General features: G+C 35.4%; 1 protein-coding gene across 10 annotated transcripts in view; it reads right to left on the bottom strand.

Annotated features, from left to right (window-relative positions):
* DLG1 (discs large MAGUK scaffold protein 1) overlaps positions 1 to 23,733 on the bottom strand; it is a 144,033-nt gene that overhangs the window by 8,017 nt on the left and 112,283 nt on the right. For 5 of the 10 annotated variants that reach the window (XM_053951560.1, XM_053951563.1, XM_053951568.1 and 2 more), the window contains 6 exons: positions 18,512 to 18,626; positions 11,987 to 12,163; positions 11,157 to 11,226; positions 6,645 to 6,744; positions 4,306 to 4,347; positions 1,137 to 1,187 (listed from right to left, as the gene is read on the bottom strand). In XM_053951560.1, coding sequence (XP_053807535.1) covers positions 1,137 to 1,187; positions 4,306 to 4,347; positions 6,645 to 6,744; positions 11,157 to 11,226; positions 11,987 to 12,163; positions 18,512 to 18,626 — 555 coding nt within the window. Of the gene's footprint in view, positions 1 to 1,136; positions 1,188 to 2,738; positions 2,775 to 4,305; positions 4,348 to 5,919; positions 5,954 to 6,644; positions 6,745 to 11,156; positions 11,227 to 11,986; positions 12,164 to 18,511; positions 18,627 to 23,733 lie in introns of all 10 variants that reach the window. The other 5 variants (XM_053951561.1, XM_053951564.1, XM_053951562.1 and 2 more) reach the window with 3 other exon arrangements.

Below are 23,733 nucleotides of genomic sequence, written 5' to 3'. Positions count from 1 at the left end.
AATGGAAAAACGAAAGAGGGAAGGCTTGAAAATATTTTCAATTCAAAGAGGCACCTTTGCAGCAGCACAGTTCATAAAATTCTGTGTCTGTGTTGGGAGAAGCTTTTCTTCCAAGACCACAATTAAGCATTCACATACAAAATTACTCAAATATAAATAGTTTAACTATTAACACCCTTACAATATTAAGTGTAGTACCTTTTGAAAGTAGTTTAATTATTTATAATAAAGGGATTTGGGTTGAAAATTAAGTTTAAGCAGATTATGTCTAATCACACTGTAAGAACCTTTAAGACAATACTGCCTAAGTATGCTCCCATGATCATGTAATTTCAGCAGTACAAATTTTAATTTTAGGTTCAATCTGTCTGCACAAATAAATACCAATCAATTAAAGTCTGGCCTATTAAATATATTTTAATTTGACTCAGAGCTATTTCCTTTCCGTTTTATTACTATATTTGTAAGAGGAATGTCTTGAATCTAGTATCTATTAACTTACTAATTAAGTAAAAAACATTTTTGCTGTTTCTCCCTTTGTGAGTCCCTCTGGTGAGGGGAAACCATTCCACTGGAAATCAGTAAAACACAATTTTTTAAAATGCAAGTGTGAGAAAATATTTTCTCCTAGTGATTTCTATTTCATTAAATTTTACTTTTTTCTGGAAAAAATCCCTTGGCAATTATTAACCAAAATAGGCATATAAGAAAACCATACAAATATGGGAGACTGATTAGAGACATTTCAATTGAATTGGTAAATAGACAAATGATCTATTCACATGCTTTTTCCTGTGACAGAAGAATGCTGAAGTAGTGAGAATGTTAAAGTAATATGAAACAGAAGAAAACTATAATTTATAAGGTTCTCACTGACAAAACTGTTAAGCATACTGTACTTTCCTTCCACAATACAAACCACACAAGAAATTACTGAAGTAGCATACCTTTGGATTCTACACTAAATAATTCAGAGATTTTATTTTATAATTTATGCCTTTATGATTTATTCATTTGAATAACAGTAAGTTTCAACTTTAAAAGGGTGAAGAAGTTTATCTTGGTGCTTAGTACATAAGGGCATGCAAAGCATTCTAACAATTCAGATTATTTCATACTGAGCGAGATCTACAAACCTTCTTGTTGATTGACTGGTTCATATGACAACACATATTCCTCCTGGCCACCTAAAACGTAAAGGCAAAGACACATCAATGTATTTTTTTTCCTAAAGCAACGTATTCAAAGGTAGTCATTCCATGGACTATGATGATAGAGACACTGCTCAGCAATATGCATTACAGTGATACTGATGAGGGACGCCTTTCGAGAGCGATGGATTATAAAACTCACAAAGCTAAGCCAAACACCGAGCTCTAAAGCATAAGACACATAGAGTAGAAGTTCCTGGTGTACGCTGGCACGTCAAGCTGACATCGAGCACAAGAAGAATTTTCAAGCATTGCTGAGGTGCTGTTCCCCACGAGTCCTGGAGGCAATGCATGCATGCTGTCATTCACTGCTAGAGCAATGCCACCTGCACCAGGAACACTCTCCACACTCTGAAGCCAGCATTTACAAGAACATTTTTCCATATTTATACATGGCTGGCAACCATGTATGTCAAGGTATACAGATCTTCCATTAATGCTGTAGTGAATTGGCATTTCTATAAACATCTTCAGCCACTATAATTCTACCAAAAAAGCTATGAATGTATATACTAAACAACTACTATTTTATAAATTCATTTTTAAAGACAAAGTTGAAAGCAAAGAATGCTTTGGATTGTTCTCAGCTCCAGGAAGCACATTAGCAGTGAATGAAACTAAAATAGCTGAATCTTGAATTTTGACAGCTGTAAGCCTTTTAAATGTTAGTGAAAGCATTTGAAATATACCTCAGTTGCCATCCCTCTAAAAGATTACTTCTAGTCTAACTTGGTATCTCTGAGTAAAATTTCTTTCAATAGAATAACTAAAAACTAACTGTGACAGCAGAGAATTTATAATTCTGAAGACACAAGCTCAAATTACATGACATTGCTTTGATCTGAAGAAAATACAGTCCTCCAATATTTCACTTGTCTAATTTTGGAAAATTCTTTGATGTTCATAAGCCGTACTTAAAACAGGCAAAGGAACATACCTACAGTTTATGTAAAAACACCTACACCACAGTTTATGTAAAAACAGAAAGCAGATGAAGGCTTTTATAAATGCATATAGAGCTTCTATATATCTAGTCTCTATTTTAAAGCAAATGCAAAAAGATATTTTAAATCTAAATGTTACCATTTCATTAACAGAAATATTTATCTTATTTTGCAATGAATTTCTATTCAAACTGTCCTACAGCAATACATGAATGAAAACTTTAATTTACTCAATTGTTGCAAGTGAGGAATACCTTAAGACAGACACAAAACCATGCAACCTGCACATCTCAAAAAGTTACTCATGCAAATGGATTTTAGAAGGACAGTATATACTTTCAGAACCCTTTTTAGGCTAGGGAGAGGAATAGGGAATCGCCAAGTATCAACTCATCTATGAAAGATCCAGCTCACGTAGAATTAGATACTTTGGAGAAGTCACATTGCTATAAGGTCAAAGAGTAGTTATGCACACTACTAAAGAGATATGAACAAGTAAAAAGCATCCCCTGATTGAGGGCAAAAAGTATATATTGTCACTGCTTTTCAATACTTTGGAAAAATTAGTATTAATAGAATGAACCTTTTGAACAACCGTACTCATCTGTAATCAAGATAACTTTCATATTAGACAGCAGTAAGAAATTAAAAGAGTATTTTAATAAAAGTGCTCGGAATTACACATTGAGTTAAACAAATCCATTACATTCATAATAAAATCATGGCTTCTCAAGTAACAATAAAGTAAAAAACTAAGTAGTAGTACAAATAACGAGCTTTAAATGTAAATAAAGTGCGCTCTCAGAAAAACCTCAGAAGTGAGGGAAGCAGCAAATTTATGAAGAAACAGACGTGGTTAGATAGTTTTAATGGTGTGTCATTAAAAACAATTAAAATTTCTGTTTATCAAAGGCAACTTCCATATGTGCTCAATTCTGTGTTATTCTCAGGGAACACAGATGCCTCCCTCAATTAGTTTCTTTTCAATTACAGTCTGCAACACCACCAGCATTTTGCATACATGTATATACATTCTCTCCTTCAGTGTCATCATCTGGAAGAAAATATGTGGCTCATTACCTCTGAAAAGATCGACAGCCAAACAAATATATCTGTTAATGAACCACCTCCTTATTATCCTGACACAAATTAGGTATTTCTGCAGTGCCCATTGCACAGCAGGCAGCCAGGAGCTGAGTAGTGAATCATTGCATGACTTTCACTGCTCCTTCTTTTCCTGTTTCTCTTCAAATCCTCCACTTTCCTATTGTCCCACTCTGCTCTAGCATGGCTTCCAGGTCTACACTGGAAGCTTACTGGGGAGCTGTTCACTGGAAATGAGTAGTGGGATTCAAGTCCTTGCTGTGGTTTAAGACACGTCAAAGCACAGCAGAGCAGCACCATGCAGCCTATTACCCACCATGAGCATGGAGTGCTACTGCAGCTTGGGTAATAGCAAACACTACTGGAGCTTATGCTAGTAGTAACAGGAAACTGAGTGTGGCATTCAGAACACACTATGTCTCCAGAAAGAGAGAGAACTAGCATGCTGATTTATCAAAACTGACTCCAGCACTGAATGTGTGTCGTATGCTTTGAAGACAGTTCATACTAAGCACCCACACTTGACAAAATAAATGAGCTGAAAGCAAGGGTAAATACATGTTTGCTTATCTGTACTTTCACTGAAGTATAAACATATTAAATCTTTAAAAACTCTGTGAAAAACTTGAGATAGTTACAGCATTATTTAACGGATTATACAGTTTGGTTACACTTCCAGTATTAAGGCTCAGCTACATATAATAATATTTGTCAGCATTAAATTTACATTTAAATTTAACAGGTCTAGCTAGCTTGTATAATTTTTAGAAAATTAGTAGATGCAAATTAAGCTGAACTAAGAAAACCACAGACAACAATAAAAATATTAATAAAGGAGGTTTGCAGTGATTCTAGGGAGTTTTTTAAAAACAAAGACATGGAACAATTTGCAGTACTCCACCAAATACACAAATACAGATTTCACCTGAAGCTGACTGGGAAGTTCTATTTAACATGTAAATACCCAGAAAAGACAGACAAACAAAACCAAAGAAAGAGCTACAAAACAAAGGTTCTGAATAAACAAAGAACTTAAAAACACTTACGGTAACTACTTTCACTATCGCTGGCATTAGAGGTTACATGCTCTGAAATTGCAACACAATGAGAAAAAATAAGGAACATACACCAATGGTATGAGTCAAACAGAAAGAAAATCGACAAAAAATAATCCAGATGAAAGACAATACTCATATCAAAGTGCTGAAATCAATACATATTGCATATAAAAGTTTTAACGTACTTCTCATAGCTCTCAGGATCAAGCTTAATTTCATATGAAAGGAATTGATGTTAATAAAAAGAAAAACATTAAATAGCACATAAGATTACAAAAAGTACACTAATTCATAATTCACATGTAACCCTGCAATTTTTATGTTTTCACTTCAGGATGAATTTTGTTTTGTAAAAACCTTGAGATTATGCATTTCAACTTTTATGCAGGCAATTTATTGATTACATTTAGTCTCTTGTAGAGAAAATACTGGATTATATTAGAGGAAACACAGTGTAGCATGTAACACAACTTGCATTAGGTGTGATATGGCAGTTTTAAAAACTCTGCTGAAAAACAGACAAGAAACATGTTTTGTTTATAGAATAGAATCATCCAGAGATATTTCTGGACCATAGTTCATACATTACATAGTTCAAACTAGGTATGATCATAAGGCCATAAAGGCTGTTTATGATTTTATGTTCTAAACCATAAGGCCATAAAGGTTGCTAAAATTTTCTGGTCTAGACCAAGAATTCCTTTGAAAGTAGCCATTTCAGAACTGAGAAATTAATGTTACAGCTACTAGAATTTCTACTTCACAATTGAGGACAGGTACAGAAGTACACTGGCCCTTACAAGTAATTTCACACACACTGTGCCTTGGGAAGAAATGCTGTCCTTAATGACCCCTAGCCACATCCCTTTAGAGACTCCTTTTCCTATTGCATAAGTGCCTAACAGTGTATGTATTAAATATCTGTGATGAAAGCACGGTCTTGCCTTTTTTTATTTGTCATTTTAATACATTTAGTGGTGGGGTGTGTACACACAAACAGTTCTGCTAGGAGTACACACCAACTTTTGAATCTGACTGGATTCAAATAGAAATATAAGAAATGCTTCATGTCACCCCTATCAGCCCTCCACCTGGTCTAAAAGCATCATAAGTGTTCAAAATAGAAAAACTCTCCTGGCATTTGCTAAGGAAAAGTTGTGTTTGCTTTAAGTAGCTGTAAACATCAGTTGCCTAGAGAGAGGAGTGAAAAGTGTTACTAGTTAAAGTAGCACGGCAATGGTTGTACTGTTACTGTAAAGAGCCATAAGGTTATTTTTAAATAAATAAAAGTATGAGGACAAGATATAAAGAACATTAAAAAATAATCACCAAATTAAAAACATAGCACTGTTAAGGACAAACAAGAAAGCACTGGTAAGCTTCTGAAAACAAAAAAAAAATCTAATGTGACAGTCACATAAACTTTACATGTTCCTGAAAACAAAAACTGCAAAAGATTACAAACTAAGGAAAGCTTATGAACCAGTTTTAGTCAACCTCCTTATGCCAGTAGAGCACCAATCTCAAAGAGATCTGTCAAAAAAAAAAAAAGTAATTTTTCAGATGGAGGTTAAAATAACTTGGAGTATTTTGATCACTTACTCAGGCCTTTTGATCCCATGTCGTCAGGGACCTCCTGCAGAGTAGTCCCCAGAGGGCAAGCAATAAAAAGACAATCACAAAGAAAATAATTGTCAGTAATATATAAAATTGGCGCTACGATAGGAGACAGTTCCTAGAACATCACAGGGAAAAATAAGTCTATAGAATTTGACTTGACTGGCACATGAAGTGCAATCAGTAATGCAAATGGCAAAGAACACAGTTTGTTTTGAACCTGGTTTGAATTAGCAAATTTATGCAACTACATTTTGAGAATACATTTTTTTAACTGCTGGCAAGAACAATGAAAATCAAGAGTAATCTCTCTTCATTAGGAAAATCAAATTAGAATGAATGACTTTGAGAAACCAGTCTAAAGGCACTGATTTGAGAAGCTGGTAAGCTCCATTATATTTTCATGAATACTGTGCCTTCTCCTGCAAGTCAGAAACAGGGAAGCATCACTGACAGCACTGGAAGGCAGTTATCTCCTCCAGTTAGCCAACAGTATTGCCCAGTTTATTCCAAACTGGGATACTCTTGTGTTAAGTTTTATTTTAACAGCAAACAAAGGTTTGCACTGGTTTTGTAGCCTGGCTTGCCACTGGCACCACGAGCTCCTCAGCCTGTTGCAGCTCATGAAACTGTCTCCATGGTAACACCCTAGTGCAGTCTAGCAGGCCCTTCTACTGTGCTTCGCTCTCCATGGAATGCCACATACTTACGGTCAATATCACTGGTTTCCTGCTCACTCTGGTCCTTGTTCTTGTAGAAGGGAAATTTTCGGGAAAAGAGGTTCTTTTTACGCTTGTCATTGAATGACTGCTGAAGAAGAGAAGGAGGGGCAAAACAAAGGATGTCTAATTCTGTGTGAACAAAGGCCCAGACCAGCAGCTTTGCGGAAGCTGACTCCTACAACCACATTATGCAGTGCACATCTCAGTTTAACACTCATCTTCTCAGCTCATTAGAAATAGAGACTGGGATCATGACTTTGCTCATATCCTCCACGTTCCACATGCTTAGTATTGAGAAAACTGGTTCATGCTATAGAGCCTGACCTGTATTTCACAAATGTAGGCTTACTCTGCGTGTTAAAAATAGTGGAAAACTAGGCTGCTGTAAGATGGCCAAACCATAATGACTCAAAGTAAATTAAATCACTGATATTATCTCATTTAGGGGTTATGGTATTAAAAAAAAAAAAAAAAAACACACACACAAAAAAAAAAACAAACCACCAAAAACAAACCAAGCTGAGGCTTTTGCAAAGAGCTGATATTATAACAGAACATCAGAAGTATTGGGCAGTGTTACCAACCAACTAAAAACACTCTGAAACTTTTATCAGTGTTTTACTATTGCAATTCATTGCAATTTCACTGAAAGGACTTAACTCTGTTCTATATAAGTCTGCATCCTAATACAAAGATTAACTTGAAAAGACAAAAGCTAATTCCATGGGTTTATTGTGGCAATGATGTTTTTCAAGAGTGCACCTTTAATTACCACATGAAAAACCCTGTATATCAAGGATCATGTTCAGCAGCTTTTGACATTAACTGCTCGTGTTGCTGAACATTTTCTGCATCTCAGTTGTTACAAACATTTCTAGAGTTATCTATATCCATATGAATATTAACTATTATTGTGCTCCTTGTCCAAGTGATGCAGAGCATCAATGCATTTTCATTCCTATACAGGTATGTCTATATGTAATAAGCACAGACTTTAGTAAGACCTGCCATGCCTTCTGCTGAAGACATCACGTGACTACAGCACCTTTAATTTGATGTCCCAAGTCAATAAAAAACTTTAAAGAATAAATAAATCAGTAATGTTTTAATTGCAATTATGCCCGGGACTAGAGCTAATACAGCCAACTTAAAGTCAGCAAAAATTCCCTTCCATCTTTAGGCATGAGTATGGTCATCTGACCAGTTTTGCAAAGGCATAAAATTTGCCATATTTTTGTCATTTGGTTTGCAGAAAAAAACTACAGTAGAAACGATGATAAAATAGGAAAACACCCAACTTGACCTTGAGACCCTGTGCTGTAGGGGACTATTTATTTCTAAGCTAAGCAGAGCCTATATGCAGCAGGAAGTAAGAAAAGCACCACAGAAACATCTTTTAAAAGGTATTGTAAAAAAAAAAATCATGCATTCAAGACTCTATTAACAAGTGTTTCTAAAATTTGGAGCATGTTAGCTTTCAAGTAATTGTTTGTCTTTCTTCAGCCAATGTGAGCTCACATTCCTTTATTATATGCAATACAGTTTCAAAAAGTCATATTATTCTTTCTACCAGCATTAAGTATGTAATTAATTACAGTAACAAGTAGGGGTCAAACAGGACAGAGTTTTTACAAAAAATGAGCCACACTTTTTGGTACAATTGAAAACTAGCACTTGGCCTTCCTAAAGAGATTGTCTATAGTTGTGCTCCTTTCCTACAGTGCAACACAAGAGCTGCATCCTGCCACAGGACTAGGAATCCTTCTGGCCAGATGTTCTTGGCAATAGCAGATACTTAAACTTCCAGTGATATTTTCATTACCAATGTTTATTGTAAAATTACTTAAAATTACAAGGTGTTAAAGAGGCACATGGTACCATGAGAGCACAATCAGTGACATTGAGCTCTGGAAATAACAATACTCTGCTAAGGAGGCAATCCATAAAACCTTTAATTGCCTTGCATCTGTGTTCGACTAAAACTGTTGTTCCACTGTAAAAATTGGTAAATTATCAACCTGGCACATAGACAAAAGATGAAGTTTCAAGCCATTCATATGCCAGCAGGAACCATCCTTGGCATAGGCAAATTTTATCTTATGGTCCTCCTGACCTTCTCTAATAGAAGTCAAGTCACTGCAAATGATTTCTCACAACCAGGAAGGGTAATGTAATCTAGAGAATAAGGACAACAAAGAAATATGTCCAAAGGAGATAGTTGCTGAGTATACTGAAAAATACTGTAATGTAAATTCAAAAAACAAAAGACTCACATCTGTAATTGTTTCATTTGGCAAGTCTGTCAGTTTGGTAAAAGGAGACCAATGTAATAAAGCTAAAGTGGTTCAGTTTAGCTGAGGTGGTGAGAATGGATAATCTGTACAGTTAAAATGAAAGGCCTAGCTGATTTATTGTGCTTCAAAGAGCATAATCAAGTTCTTCATTACAGTTTTGAAAATATTTCACAACAATTATTTTAACTTTCTGAACAGTCAGTTTTCCTGGGCTAATATGAAACTTTATATACTGCATGTATAATGGTCAGAGTCAGTTCCATTGCCAAAAAAAAGAGAAAATAAAAGTAATATTATACTGATTTTGCATAAAAGATTAGCCAAAAGATTACTTTTAAAAGATACCATGATTATAAAAAGCTAGAAGGATTTGCTTATTAGTTGAAAATGCATAGTAATTGCATTAAATTTTTCATAAGCCCACTGGCAATCATTCACAGGCTTCATAAGCAGGAATATATTAAATCAGAAGCAGCACAGAAAATGAGATAAATGTGTATGTGAAAGGAACAATAAGAATAAAATGTAACCATTTTTGCTCCAGATTTTTTAGCTTTCCTTATAATGAAAGGAACATGGATTTTAATGTTAGCCATCACTAGGGTTATTCTTCAAGGTCTTAATGTAGAAATTTTCAAAAACTATATAAAATTGGTATTTCATCCTGTTTATGGAGTATTAGCACACACAGACACAGGAAGGCTCATGGTCCATGAGAACATGTATGGTACAGTCAACTTACTGGGAGAAGTATCATCATGACAAATACAAGAGGAATACTTCAAGGAGAAACTGATGTTAAAACATTTACAGCTGAAGCAAAAGACTGAACAGTGTAAGCGTTTGCAAAATGAAAGGTTACTAAAGAAAAAGAACTGCAGTTCTACATCAATGGCAAGCGTAGTTGCTTTTCCACTCAGTATTCCATGCATTTCTTTGGTGCTCTGTTAGTACACAGGGACTGTGCACCAACCCTGCTTTTGCCAGAACGCTACTTCAAACGCAGTGGTAATTAACTGTTTGCAGTTAATTGGTAAAACCATGCAATTATCTTTCAAAGAACATGGTACCATTTGAAAAATGACTTAGTGTATTAAAAATAATCTGAAGTATTTAAGCCTCTCTTTATATGACTTCTAAAAAGCAAACTCAAATTACCATGTCAGTTGATAATATTTTATTCCAGTACCAAACTACAAATGCACCAAAACAGAAAAATACTGCCAATAATCCAGTAAATCTCCAGGGCAGTACCATAATTGTGAATCAGAAAGTAGTTAGAGATATGGATTTTCTTTTAAGCAATACTTATAGGGGAAAAACATGACATTTCATTAATAACTGAAACCTTTGCCATGTAGCAGAGGGATGTATATATGAATTTTAGAGTCTTTATACTTTGAAGTCATACACTATCAGGATATAATTCTGAAGCTTTAATATTTTATGTATGCAATTTCTGAAGTTATGAAAACATTGTAACTGAAATAAATTACTAAAATGCATTTGTGGGATTTACAATAATGACTAAACAATGCTGCAGCATTAATGCAATTAAAAATATAATCACTTCTTAAGAAATAGCTTCCTCAGAAGCATAGAGCACACTTCAGATATTTTGAAATGGCAATATATTATTAGTTTAGAAGACTCTTACATCTAAAATACGTGTGCCTAAGTCTTGAAATTACTAGTCACATACTACTGGTAGAAATGGTAAGGTTGTGGAATTGTTTCTCAAATTTCAGAACAGCCAAAACACTGCAAAAAAGCCTCACCCTCAAAGCAATAAAAAATTTTGGCTGTTGTGCCATTATGAAATGACTATAATTTTGGCTACAAACATTCCTCTTACTACTTAAGTAGCATCATTTCTTTCTCACCACTCATTCCCATCACAGGTATTGTGACAGGAATCACACCTGGTGCAGAGCTGTTAGAAATGGCACTATTCAATACTTGGTTGGGATATACAGCTCCTACTACATTGCAGTATTAAGAAGCATATCTATTTCTATGCTAATTCTTTAAACAATTTGCAGTGTTTTGGCAATTAAAGTCTGCTTTGGTGCTCAGAATTATTTCATTTCTATTTGATAGAATTTCGTCTTCTCACTCAAATCTGAAAGTGATTCTCCACACACAAAACCGCTGAAAAATGTTACCATTCACAATCCCAGGTGTAATTAGCACTTCATTAACTCACCCCTTTATCTCCTCTTGTTTTGGAATTGAATTTCACTGTCTTCAAACGGGCTCGTTCCTTTTTCTCAACTCTACCACAAAAACACACACAAAAATGTCAGAATCATCAAAACTCCAGAACTTCAAGTTACCACTTGTTACAACAGAAGCATATTGGTGTACCTTTTGTACTATGCATTTTATTGCATATGACACATTCAGAAAATGGAAGCCTGCTAATGGAAAGATGTTATTTCTCAAGTGATGTGCTATGGAATTATTTGGAGTATTTTGTGGCTATACATGTTCAATAAATCCTGAGAGTGCAAAGAGGAAACATGACACAGTAAGTGAACAGCATCAATTATCAATCAATAGCAGATATTAAGATTCAGAGCACCTAAACTCTTATTTGAGTCTTCAGTATGCCAACAAAAAACTCATCTCCATTGGCTACCAAAGAATGATTTTCCAGTTTTCCAGGTTCTGGGTAGAAAGAATTCATGATAGTGTCATGACTTGAATAAAATCCATTCATACTTTGCACCTTTTCATATATAAATGGTTAATTATCTGATATTAAACCTACAACTTACAGTGAGAACAGAGAAGGTGGATGTGGGCCACCTTTATTAATTTCAGCACACAACTCCTAGGGCTAAATGGGGTTTTAATAAACTTTTCATTGAGTAAATGAGAATCCCACTTCAGATTACTTAAAAACAAAAGAATCAAACAACTGGCTGATGTGGTACAGAATTAACAAGAAAGAGAAAAGCATATACAATATATGAATTAATCGGATCAGATGTTTAACAGCAGACATCTCCATGTCAATAAAGTATGCCATACCTCCGTTTGCTTGGGATAACTCCAATTTCATCACTTTCTCCATCTGGAGTTACCTGCCGTGCTTGCCACCATTCATCATCAGAAGCATTAATGACATGGAGAATATCGCCAAATTTGAAGTTCAATCCTTGACTCGGAAGGCCACTATCTTTAGTCTTGTCATAATCAAAAAGAGCTCTATATTGAAAAGAAAAAAATAAACATGGAAAAAAGCAAGAAAAAACCAGGAGAGTATGAATAGCACAAAATATGAAGCAAGATGCCTGTGCTATTCATAAATGATTGCATCATTCTGACAGGTACTTACAAGAAGGCTGAATACACTCTCTCATACACACACAGAATGTGTAGTACAGTACCCCCACACACTTCTAAGCTTTAATGAATGAGAAAAAACTTCATCCAGAGCAAACCACTAGCGCTTTACAGAAGCTCTACAGGAGACACCTAGTGCAATTCAATAAGTACTTTGCACAGAGCAAGTTACATGTCAGCCTAGGATAAAAAAGACAAGCAAGTACTTAAAGCATACAGCACGGTCAAAAGTTCTGTAAAGTACACTTCCATATCAAGTTATAAATTTAAATTATTTAGTAAATTAGTACAGTTTAGTACCATCTTTTATTTTAAAGACAGTATCATCAGTATCCTGCTCACAGGAAAAAAAAAATCAACTTAGAAATATGATCTGGTCGCCACTTTGCTACTGTAGTACCCAAAGGCAGAGAACCTTATGCACTTTCCTTTAGGAAATTCCTGACCATTTTGAGAGAATCTCAGCCTTTTTCCTAAGGTAAGACTGTTTTCAAATAATAGGCACTCACAAAACCTGAGCAGCAGCTGCATGACTACAGTTTTTATTAACATTCCCTCTGGCAGCAAGATTGGTTTATGCAACTGACTCCTGTTCCCCTTTTTACTTAAAAAAGCACAAATGTCTGGAAAGGCACATGGTCCACCACACTATGGAACTGATCTGGTTTACAAGTCATGTCTTTTCTGCCTTTTGGATCATTTTATACCTGGACAAGTTCCCTGAGGAAATGAAGATATCTGCAAGTCTGTTTCTCCCTGGCACAGCTGAGGGTTTAATGAGGACATGGAAATGAAAGATGACAGGAGTCTCTTAGCAAACAGCAAGAGATACTGCTCAGGTTCTGCCTTCTAAAGGACTTCTTTTACATTTGAAAATAGGTCATGAACCTCACCTATGTGAAATAAATGCTTGTATGACACAGTCCAAAAAACCCTCAACATTATTTAATCTGCCAGCTCATGTGTTGTCAGTGCTGCACTTCCTGAACAACAGCCAAATTCAACTTACTTGATACCAAGCCAAAGTAGTACCAAGAGATTACAATGTGATGATTTAAAAGGGTGGCATTTTCCTTGTCCAAATTCAGCTTGTTTCTTCATCCTAAACACTGGTCCTACATACCTTTTTCTGCTAGATTTTTAATATCACAAAAATTTTTAACCCATGTATGTCAAAACCTGTCTACTCCAAAATCTACTTCAGCTTTGTGAATTTTGCCTTCCTCAAGCACTGAGTGAACTGTGTATTTGTTCATAACCAATAACAAATTGTTTACAGGGAAAAAAATCAAACTCTTCTGCCAGACCAATTCATCTTTAGCATCTATTGTAAAACCAGAGCTGTTTGAGACACCATGCCTTTCTTAGACTATAAATATTTTTTTAAAAATTCCTAAAGGATTAAAGGTTTTAAAAAAGATTTTTAGAATGTCTAAAAAAAGACAGAAATTTTTAAATGACCTCAAAATATTTGCTCTCCTGATACAAAGAGCCTCATACTTAAATCTATGATACCTTTAGTTTAAGTTTATAACTAAATTCAGATTTTTAATTTTGAAATAGCTTGGAAGTTGAAATACCACCTTCCTTAGCAGTGCAACCTTCATAATAAGATATTTTGTGTTAATTCCACAGCATACTTAAGATATCTGGATTATTAAAAAAAAAAAAAAAATCAGAACCTTTTTTTTTTTAATAGCTAAAATATCGCAGGTAAGAAAATGATACAGATAGGAAGTAGTTATTCCTCCACATTTATTAATCACGTTTGTACAAGAAACACTCTGGACAAATATCATTTCATATCTCAAAATAAATTGCACATAATCCAGTATGTACTTTCAATGCAGATTCAAGTTGTATACATTTTCACTGAATTAATTACATGCATCGTGACATTTATTTCCTGAGATTTCTTGTTAGCATTCAAGCAATTATTTCTACCATCTCCACTTTTAACTTCTATTTTTGAGTTTGCATATAAATTTATAAAAGCTGTGAGCTTGGTCTAACAACATTAACATATATGTTGACTGCATGAGAAAAATTGCTCAGGAGTGAAATGGAAGCAGAAATGTATAAAGCCATTATTACCAACATGTGCTTTGCCAACTAGATAAATGGTTACACAGAGCAGGTTTTGCACAATTAAAGGCAGTTTCAAGCACATTTTCTCTGGTAAAGTCACTTCAAGAAAAATAATTTTATTGGTCAAAAAAGTCAAAGCTGTTGAAGATAGTTTTATACAAAGATTTAGGGTGTCACATAAGAGGACAAAACTATGCAGCTAACACTTATAGGAAGACCAGGAACTGCTAATGATCCTATAAATGACCTCAAAAGCAAGCAGAATTAACAAAAATTTCTTTTGATTCCAAGTGATTAAAACGGCTTTTCCTGTATGCCTGGCACATCATCAACCAAGAACTCACTTCACAGCCCAGATGATGCATTTATCTACAAGCTGGAATATAAAATAAACTGCTTCTATTAACTTCCTGCATGGGGACTTTCATTACAGATTAAAAATGCCACGTATACATTTACTTATTGTAAGTTATAAACACAAATTAACTTAAAAATAAATTTAGTAATCCTCATCAACTACTGCTTTGAATGCAGACCCATGTTATTTACAGTAAAGTTCTATTTAAATTTAAATGGGAAGTCCTAAAAAATATTTTCTAGAGAAAGCACCAAGTCTTCCCTTCTATTTCACTTTGTATTATTACTCAGGAATTAAAGAACACTAAAAAGGCAACTCAGCTCCTTCATCCACAAGTCTAGAGAAACTAAAATTAGGTTGCATATTTCATGAGTGTTTATGCTTCAAAGCCAAAAATGTAATGGCTGTGTAACACTGCAAAATTTTCCAGAGTATCTTTTGACTTGCCACACTCATTACTTTCAGTGTCATAGGCTGTTGACCAAGTTCTACTGAAGCATTTCTTAAACAAAGCAACCAGGAATCCCAGCAGCAAAAGCAGCTCTATGTTTCATTTAAATATGAATTAATTTTACCTCTTCACAATAAATGAAGGTCAGCCTGTAAAGGAGGTTCTCTGTTTCTGAGTTTTTGGGAAAGTTGTTTGAAACTTACTGTTTGAACTCTGAGAATACCATAGGGATGGCCCAATTCAACAGCAGACAAGTACACTTAGCCTGCTGCTAATAGGAAATTTTATTTTTCTAAAGGACTTAGTTAAAATTTCTTAGTCATTTTAAAACTGTTACTTTTATTCAGCTCGGAGACATAATGATTTTTTGCTGTGATTCAAGCACAAATCAGCACCATTGTTTGAATTTGGAATGTATTGTGCTGATCAGAAAAATGCACAGAGGTAAATGGAATTTTTGATTTTGAATGCTACACACATTGCAAACCAAGACTTGCCACAGAAGATGAGATTAAATATGGAACAGATTTACTGTCTCTCCATGTATTATCACAGAAACTTGATAGCATGAAGGTATCTCACATGTGCTTTCTGAATTTCCAGATGAGCATAGATATCTATATAGATATAGATCAGATGCAAACCCAGAAACACTATGAGAGAATCTGTCTCAGAACAGAGACCAGAAGAAATACAAAGCAAAATAAGAGAAGATACATCAGTACATCTGAATTAGCTGGGGACAGGGAGCGTGGCGTGGGAGGGACAGTAGGATGTGCGAATGGAGAGCCAGCTGCTGCTGAATTGCTGTGTTTGTATTGCCCTCCAAGGACTGTTCCCTAAATTGCTCTGCATCATTTTTTGGTATAGATACAATCACAAAGAAAAACCTGCCATTTTACTCTAAATTGTATTGTCAGGCAAACACAATTGCCTTTCCCTGAATATTACATAATACCAAAAAATGCTGTTTACAAGCAGACTAGTCTTAAAGATATAATGTTTACAGGAATACAATGATCTATCTGATTTTATTTCCTAATTTATTACCGTGATTTTGAGAAAGCAGCAGAGATAATTTTCAGGGTATTTTTATTTAATAGCTTTTCTGCAATTGTGATTGAACACCTATAAACATTTTACTGGTGGATTTACCATTCAAATCAGCATTTTGTTACATAACTGGCATCCTTTAAGTCATATCCAAAGCCCAGCACTACTGAAAAAAGATATCTGAAGTTACTAAAATTTGCTTTGAATTGAATTAAAAGTACGGTATGACTATACCAGTGACTTATTATAAGAAATAAAGTGGGTAACTAACATGTTCTGTCAGTATCTAGCAATATGTGAAAAATATTAATTAAAGTTACTTCAACGGGGTCAAAATTACATCAGAAACAAGACAGAACAGATGAGAACCCTTTCTGTGCATACAAAGCTGCCTCCCAGTCTTTGGCAGCTTTTGGTGTGATGACACAAGCAGATCCCAAATGACCTAGCAGCACGCTTTGTAAAGAGATGTGGGTAGAAAAATACTTTTCTTGTGGAATTTTTGCATTTTAGATATTTGTACTGACTTATACCAACACTGATTATTGAGCCTCAAAAACCTTCAATTAAACCAGTCCCCACAAAGCTGCTGCCAACAGCCTGGAGAAGGCTGCAAGTTCTGCAGCAGCTGGCAAAGTCAAAAGCTCAACAATTGCATCAGTAGAATAAAAGCTGCATAAAGAGAAAATGCTTGTCAGGGGGTCAAAATACCAGATGTGTGAACATGAGCATAAGCAGTATAGAACCTAATCAGGCTATAGCTAACCAAGCAAAATAAAAGCATTTAGAATTGTTTGGGCTTAGGTATATGATGACAGCTAAAGCAATAGATCTTGGGATTATGGAAATGAAGATCTTGGCACAATATACCTACCTGTGGAAATTAAAATATATGGATAACTGTGGTATCAAGCACTGACCCTTACTATTTAAGGCATTTATTTTTAGAGACTTAAAATTTAACCCCCAAAATATTTAAGGTAAACAAAAGTAGAAAAAAAAATTAGGCTCAGATCTGAGAAAACAGAATCCAGCTACTGAAACAATAGGTCAAAACACAGAAAATACCTGTTTAGAGTTAAGCTAAACAGAAGCCCTAAGAGTATTTAGCTACATTTGTGTCAAGCATTCAGAAATAGTTACAAAGGACCATTACTTTCCTCAGCATCAACACAATTACTCAGGGAACTGCTTGATGTATGTATGACTTGCTTCCTTTCCCATAGCTCAGTAGACAGAACACATCATGAACAAAATACTATCTGCTTTGGATGGGAAAAGTCAACAGCACCTGAGCCTGCTTACTTTTAGGAGGTAAACCATGAGATCCTACAACATTTAAAATCATGTTTAATCCAAACATCAGAACTACTTGAAGGCTTACCTGCTCTATTGAAACATTCTGGCCCCTACCAAGAGGCTACTAACTCAATCCAGAGATGAGCTGATTTGAGGAATTCAAAAACCAATTTATTTTTAAAAATGCAATCCTTTTACCCACGTTTCATACTTGAAACGTTATGCTTTATCAGTACATGATAACTGATGTAGGAGTTGAGTGACACATGAATAAGCTGCACCCTGCCATAAGTTCCTTGTGAAACCACCTATTTTCTCATCTGCTTCATGCTCTTATGTTTCCACTTCCTTTCAGCCTCCTTTATGTTTAATTTTGTATGAATAAATTAATGAGGTATACTCAGTTCATTTGCTTTGCATTTTCTCTCTTGGTTACCATGGAAAAATATTCCATAACAAAACTGAATTGGATAGAGAAATAAGGTTCCTTAAAAAAGCCAAGAAAACAACTAAAGTCAGCTGAAGGAAATTAGATGGAAATCTATCATACCTTAAGAAAGAGGCGACTATACATTTGAACTCAAGTACTCAACAAGGGAGAACATGAAGACTACTGTCACAAAAACACAAACTGAACTAAGTTTTTAAGACTTCACATACACTGACTTAAAGAAGAAATATATGTTTTTGCTGAAGGATTATCATCTCTCTCAAATGAAAGGACAAAAAGCAAACAATAGCACCACTCCTCAAAGTTCATATAGCGTTCTCAGGGATATTACTGGTTTTTCAGTATATTACATTAATCAGTCTAAAAGCAGCTTTATTTTTATTATATTTGCATAGAAGTATCCTTTTTTTAATACTTGGTAAATAATTGTATGAAAACGCAAATACCAAAATAGTAAGTCTAGAGGAAAGCAGAAAAACACAGTACAAATACTATGAGAAAGATGTTTACCTGACATAGAGGGATCTCTTCTGGCTGGTTCGCAAAGATCCTGATCCTGAACTAATGCTACTGTTCATCATCTGCTCCCGTAAATCATGGATTTTAGCTTCAAAACGACTGTATTCTGTAACAAAGACAGAATTTGGCATGGCAATTAATTTTCTGCCAAACTTCAGCAATTGAACTGAAAGAAAAACCAAATTTTGATTAGACAAAGAAAATATACAATAATATTATACTTCAAAATTCTGTGATTATAATCTATAGTTCACAATAACTATTTTTTTTCAAATCAAGACAAACATTTCTACTAATAATTATCAATTTCATAGTAATAAAAAGACAGTTACAGATAAATTTTAATCCATGACAGAAAGGAAACTTCAGAACATACATGTGAAATACATGTTTATAACCAAGAACTAAGGTTTTTAGATTTTAAATGTTAAGAAATGGAACTGAAAAATGTCTGTACTTCAAAATTACTAGATATGATTGAGATAAAGAATTTAACACTACAAAGTGGGAAATATGCAAAACATCTTCTGAAATAAGACCATATTCCTCTGGAAGCTCAGGAAAGTAAAAAAAAAAAAAAAAACAGAATTCTGGCATGAATTTCAATCCACTTGTAAACGGCATTAGAGATTCAAACTGCCCCCACAGAATTATGTACAATGCTAATCCTGGAAAAACGGATTGTGTTCTTAAGCAGCACCATGTACTAATAAAACTATGCTAAATGCATTTGATTTAGCTACAAAGGCAGCCAGGAAAAGAGTAATTGCTTCTTCAGGACAAACATCTCCTGAAGTGAGGTACTTACATGCCATCAGCATAAAATACGAACTCAGAGCAAGTAAGTTTTTCCTTCAGCTGAATAGTTTGGACTTCAGGATCAACAGATCCACTTGTAAACCCTTCCTAGTCAAAGGAAATGTTGTGCAGCCACCACCTTCCCCAGGAGACCACGTGATGCCCGATTATAACAAGTCAACACTGGCAGAGCCAGGGCGTGTGTGCCACGAGCAGCTGCTGGACCGGGCACTGAGCTGCTCTCCTGAGCTGCACCCTCACTCCCTGTGGGCACCAGGTTATTCAGGAAGTGCAAGACTGAGAAAGGACTATAAAGTAAAACATCTTGAGAAAATCTCTAAACTAAGGTTCCTTGAACAGCCATCTAAAAACTGTGAATGTTTTATCATATTATGTTCTGCAGCCATTTCTCCCCATACTCACCATGCAGTGAGCACCGATAGCATATATAATTAACCCTATCCAGATTATGAAAATCAATAGCCTAACTTTTGTCCTTTATAAGCAAAAGCTAGGAGCTTTTAAGATATCCTAGTTTTTAAAACAGCACCAAGTGTCTGTTTACATGTAAAGTTCAGATCAAATGCTTTACTGGCACTATATCAAACTGATGAGGTTGTTTGACAAGACAATCAAAATCATTATTTCCACCACAACCGATGCTATCACTAATAACAAAAGAATGTAAGATAACAGGACAGTAACCAAAGAGGAATGTGAGAAAACAACATTTTTTAGAAAGCAGCATTCTTTAGGGGAAGGGCTCAGATGCATTGAGAGAACAGCCCACTCCTGCTGTGCTACTGCTGCCCTTGGGTAAGTCACCTCATTTTACTCATCTGTAACCAAGAAACTATAAACCTATAAGATTTTTGTACACTCCTGTGTGAAAGGCAAGTAAGCATGGAAAAGATCAGATAATCCCAGTGTTTTCTTGTGCTACAGCCTGTTCTAAAATATCTGCAGCTTTTTGCAATAGCTACTGGAAAAATTACAAATTTCTATATCGTGTAATTTCATTGAAGAATCAGACTTCCTCCTATCAGCACATAGATATAAGAGAGCTACCAGGGAGGCTGTTTCCCGGTATTGCATAACTCTATCCTATATTTCAACTGCAGGTTGCTTGTCTTGCAGCTTCCTGAACTAATTTAATTTTTCTCATCAGAATTCCTAGGAAGTAAGTGCTGAATGAGTGACAGGGACATCTGTAGGAGTAAGGAGGAGAATAATTTCACCACAGAGGCTCCTGCCATATGAATAAAGCAAAAAAAGGAAACTAATGGGCTGGGACTGAGAAGGCTTTATGTTCAAAAAGAAGGAGTGCCAAGAAATTTCATATTTAGGAGAAGCTTAAGCACTGTACAGTAAGAATCTGGTGAGCTCCTTTGATGCAGAGCTAGCTAAAATTTGCGTTATATTCCTCTTAACAGAAGGTTTTGAGACGAACAGGATGAATAGAATTCTCACCATCATTTGGTTTGGAACTAAAAAGTACACAGGCTTTTAAAAAAAGAAACCTTAGAATTAGGTATAGTGCTACTGAAACTAATGCTGGGGACAGAAAAAAACACAGCAGCAGGACTCTTGATAGCATCAGAAAAGCAGTGTTAGTCAAATACCCAAAGGACCAGCACCTGTGCCCTGATGACAAAGTAGAGTTGGTTCAACATCAGCTTTATGAATCAAAGTGTGAGCTCTGCTAATTTTTCTAGAAGAGGTTATAATTTGTCTAGGACAGGTTATATTTCTATCTCTGTGATTAAGAAGAGTTGGATATCAAGTGTCTTTTACATCTTCAATCTCTTACTTTCCCCTTAAGCTTATCATGCCTAGATTCTCACAAATGCTAGATAACTATTTTCTTTACGATGCCTTTCTTTCTTATGCTATGCATAATAGCCATATATAGTGTATGACAAATTTGATATTTGTTCCCCTAAATCACAGTGAACAGCACAACAAACTTCCACTTGTCTGTGACAAAATCATACAACGCACATATCAATATGTAACTTTTAAAGAAAGTTTTGTCATGTCAACATTCCAGAAATTTGGAGCTGGAACAGGCACAGTGAACAAGATGGAAAGGACATTCTGCTTTTTTGGTCAACAGGAAATGAAGAGCTTGGAAGGGAAGGAATGCATTTGATTTCTTGTGTAGTGTTATCAGGGTAACCGAAAGGGCATAAGCTGTTTAAATGAAAAAGTAAAAGTGATTTTATCCCTAATAAAGCAGGCTGGCCACTGGAACTCCATCTACAAATATGCTTCCGATTTCCACAGCCATCAAAACACTGAGATTCTGAAATACTGTTTTAATAAGAACTATGGTGGTACAAAAAACACAGACACCCACACACAAAAAAAAAATCAAAACCAAAAGAAAACCACACAATTCAACCTCTAAATCCTTTCAGTAAGAATTTGGTCAGGCTCCAAAACCTGATGTATATGCAACAGCAGGGAATGAAACTTCACTCAGAATAAACTTTTAAGATCTGCTGCTGATGTACATCAAATAAAGGATAAAAGGCAGCAAAACTACCATGAAACACAATAAAATAAGAGCATTAGAATAAGGGCAACTTTTCTTGACTAGAATTTTCTCAAAGTTTCCAGGAAGTTTAGAGACAGGGAGGGAATAGTATCTACTGACATAACAGTGAGATCGAAGAAGCAAAAGCACCTCCTGCTTCAATTCATGGCATTTATCCAACAGAACCCCACTATCACCAAAGAAAAAATGCAAAGCCTACTCAGGTTTACACATAATCAGTTAAGAACAGAGGATGAATACATCTGGGTTCAAGTTTAAATTTTAAAATTACACTAGATAAGCAGATGGTGCAAAACTAGACAAAATCTGCTCTATTTCATGTCTGCATGTATTCCACAGCAAGAAACAAAAAGGAGGGAAGATTAGCAAATCCTATAAAATTATTGATTCCAAGCTCCTAAAGTGATTTTACCTAGAAATCTGTAATATTTTCAATGTCAATATTTACTTGACCAGAAAATCAGAACTCCAGAAAGGATCTGATCACTGAAACTCTCCTGGACTGCCCATCTGGTAGGCAACAAAACACAAACACACAGAAAAATTGTCTGTGCAGGTAGGGGAAGAGGAGAACACTGCTGCAATGGAAATGCATCTGGTCTGGAGCACACATTCTAGCAAACGGGGCAGGAGAGCAGAAGGCTGCACAAGGGATGGGAAATTCAGCAAACAGCACAGGAGGAGCAGCGACTGAAAGAAGCCGGGATTTGCGCGCAGGGAACAGATGGCAGCACCGCGCTGAGAAGCAGAGATTCTTACATACAGTGAACCCACACAGAGCTGAAAAAGTTCACTTTAATTTAAAAAGTATGCCCCTTGCTTCCCTCTTCCCATCTGTCTATGGAAAGCCCTCTTTAGCAGGGCCCATTGGATCTGTCTAAGCAGGACTCTTGTGCTGACAATTTTATATAACTACTGATTGATAGTCTTTTCTCAACTCGCAGAATATTCAATTTTCCTTTTCATGGTGCCTCCAAAGAGAGGAATGGAGTCCGGTAGTTAGGATGGCCACCACCACCCTGATCCTGTATTGATCTTCCATTTTTCTTTTAAAATGCATGGACCACAATAAAAATATCATAAATCATTTCTGAGGAGGTATTTTGCTGCAATGCATGTCATTTGATATGAACATTGCCTGGGACAGACAAAAATGAATTCCACATGCTGTTGGTGACTTTCATACACTCTAATGTTTAATGAGCTTGTATCTCTTTAATCACTTGAAAGTTTGTGCCAAGGAATTTCAAAAGATTAGAAAAACTGCATTTGTATTTAGTTAAGAACACCTCCCACACACCCTGGAAAACTCAGAAAGAGACTAAGTCCAGTCCCTGCTGAGGTGAATCCACTAAAAATGTTGCTGAAGGCTTAGCAAGCACTCACAAGCAATTTTATTTAGTATATTAAAGAGTAGGAGTAAGGTTTTAAAGGATTAAAACATGTGTAAGCCGCCTTATAGTGTCTATCAGGGCTATATATAGCAAAACCCTTTTTCTAATCTTAATAGGTCCAGTTTTGAAAATACTCTAATTGACTAATCTAGATTACTTGCAAATGAGTAGAACCAGGTACAAAACAAGCAAGAACAAAAACCTGGAAAACCAGGGACCACATACCCAAAAACCAGGCAAACCTCTTTTGAAGTATTTTTTTTAAGAATTTTTCATTTTATGAAATCAGGATGCACTGATCTTTTGAACCACCTTTATTTAAGAAAATCCATGTCCTCATCTAGAAAGCAGGGGAAGTTCAGCCTTGATAAAAAACAATTACTGAAAATTAAGTTTTGTACAAGCATCATTGGCTTCATGCTACCCCAGCTAGACTTTTGCAGATAGAAGATGTACAATAC

Source organism: Vidua chalybeata, chromosome 10 (genome assembly GCF_026979565.1).
Source record: "Vidua chalybeata isolate OUT-0048 chromosome 10, bVidCha1 merged haplotype, whole genome shotgun sequence".
Classification (NCBI taxonomy): Eukaryota; Metazoa; Chordata; class Aves; order Passeriformes; family Viduidae; genus Vidua; species Vidua chalybeata.
Note: the sequence above shows the minus strand (reverse complement) of the source record. Positions and strands in the feature narration are given on the sequence as shown.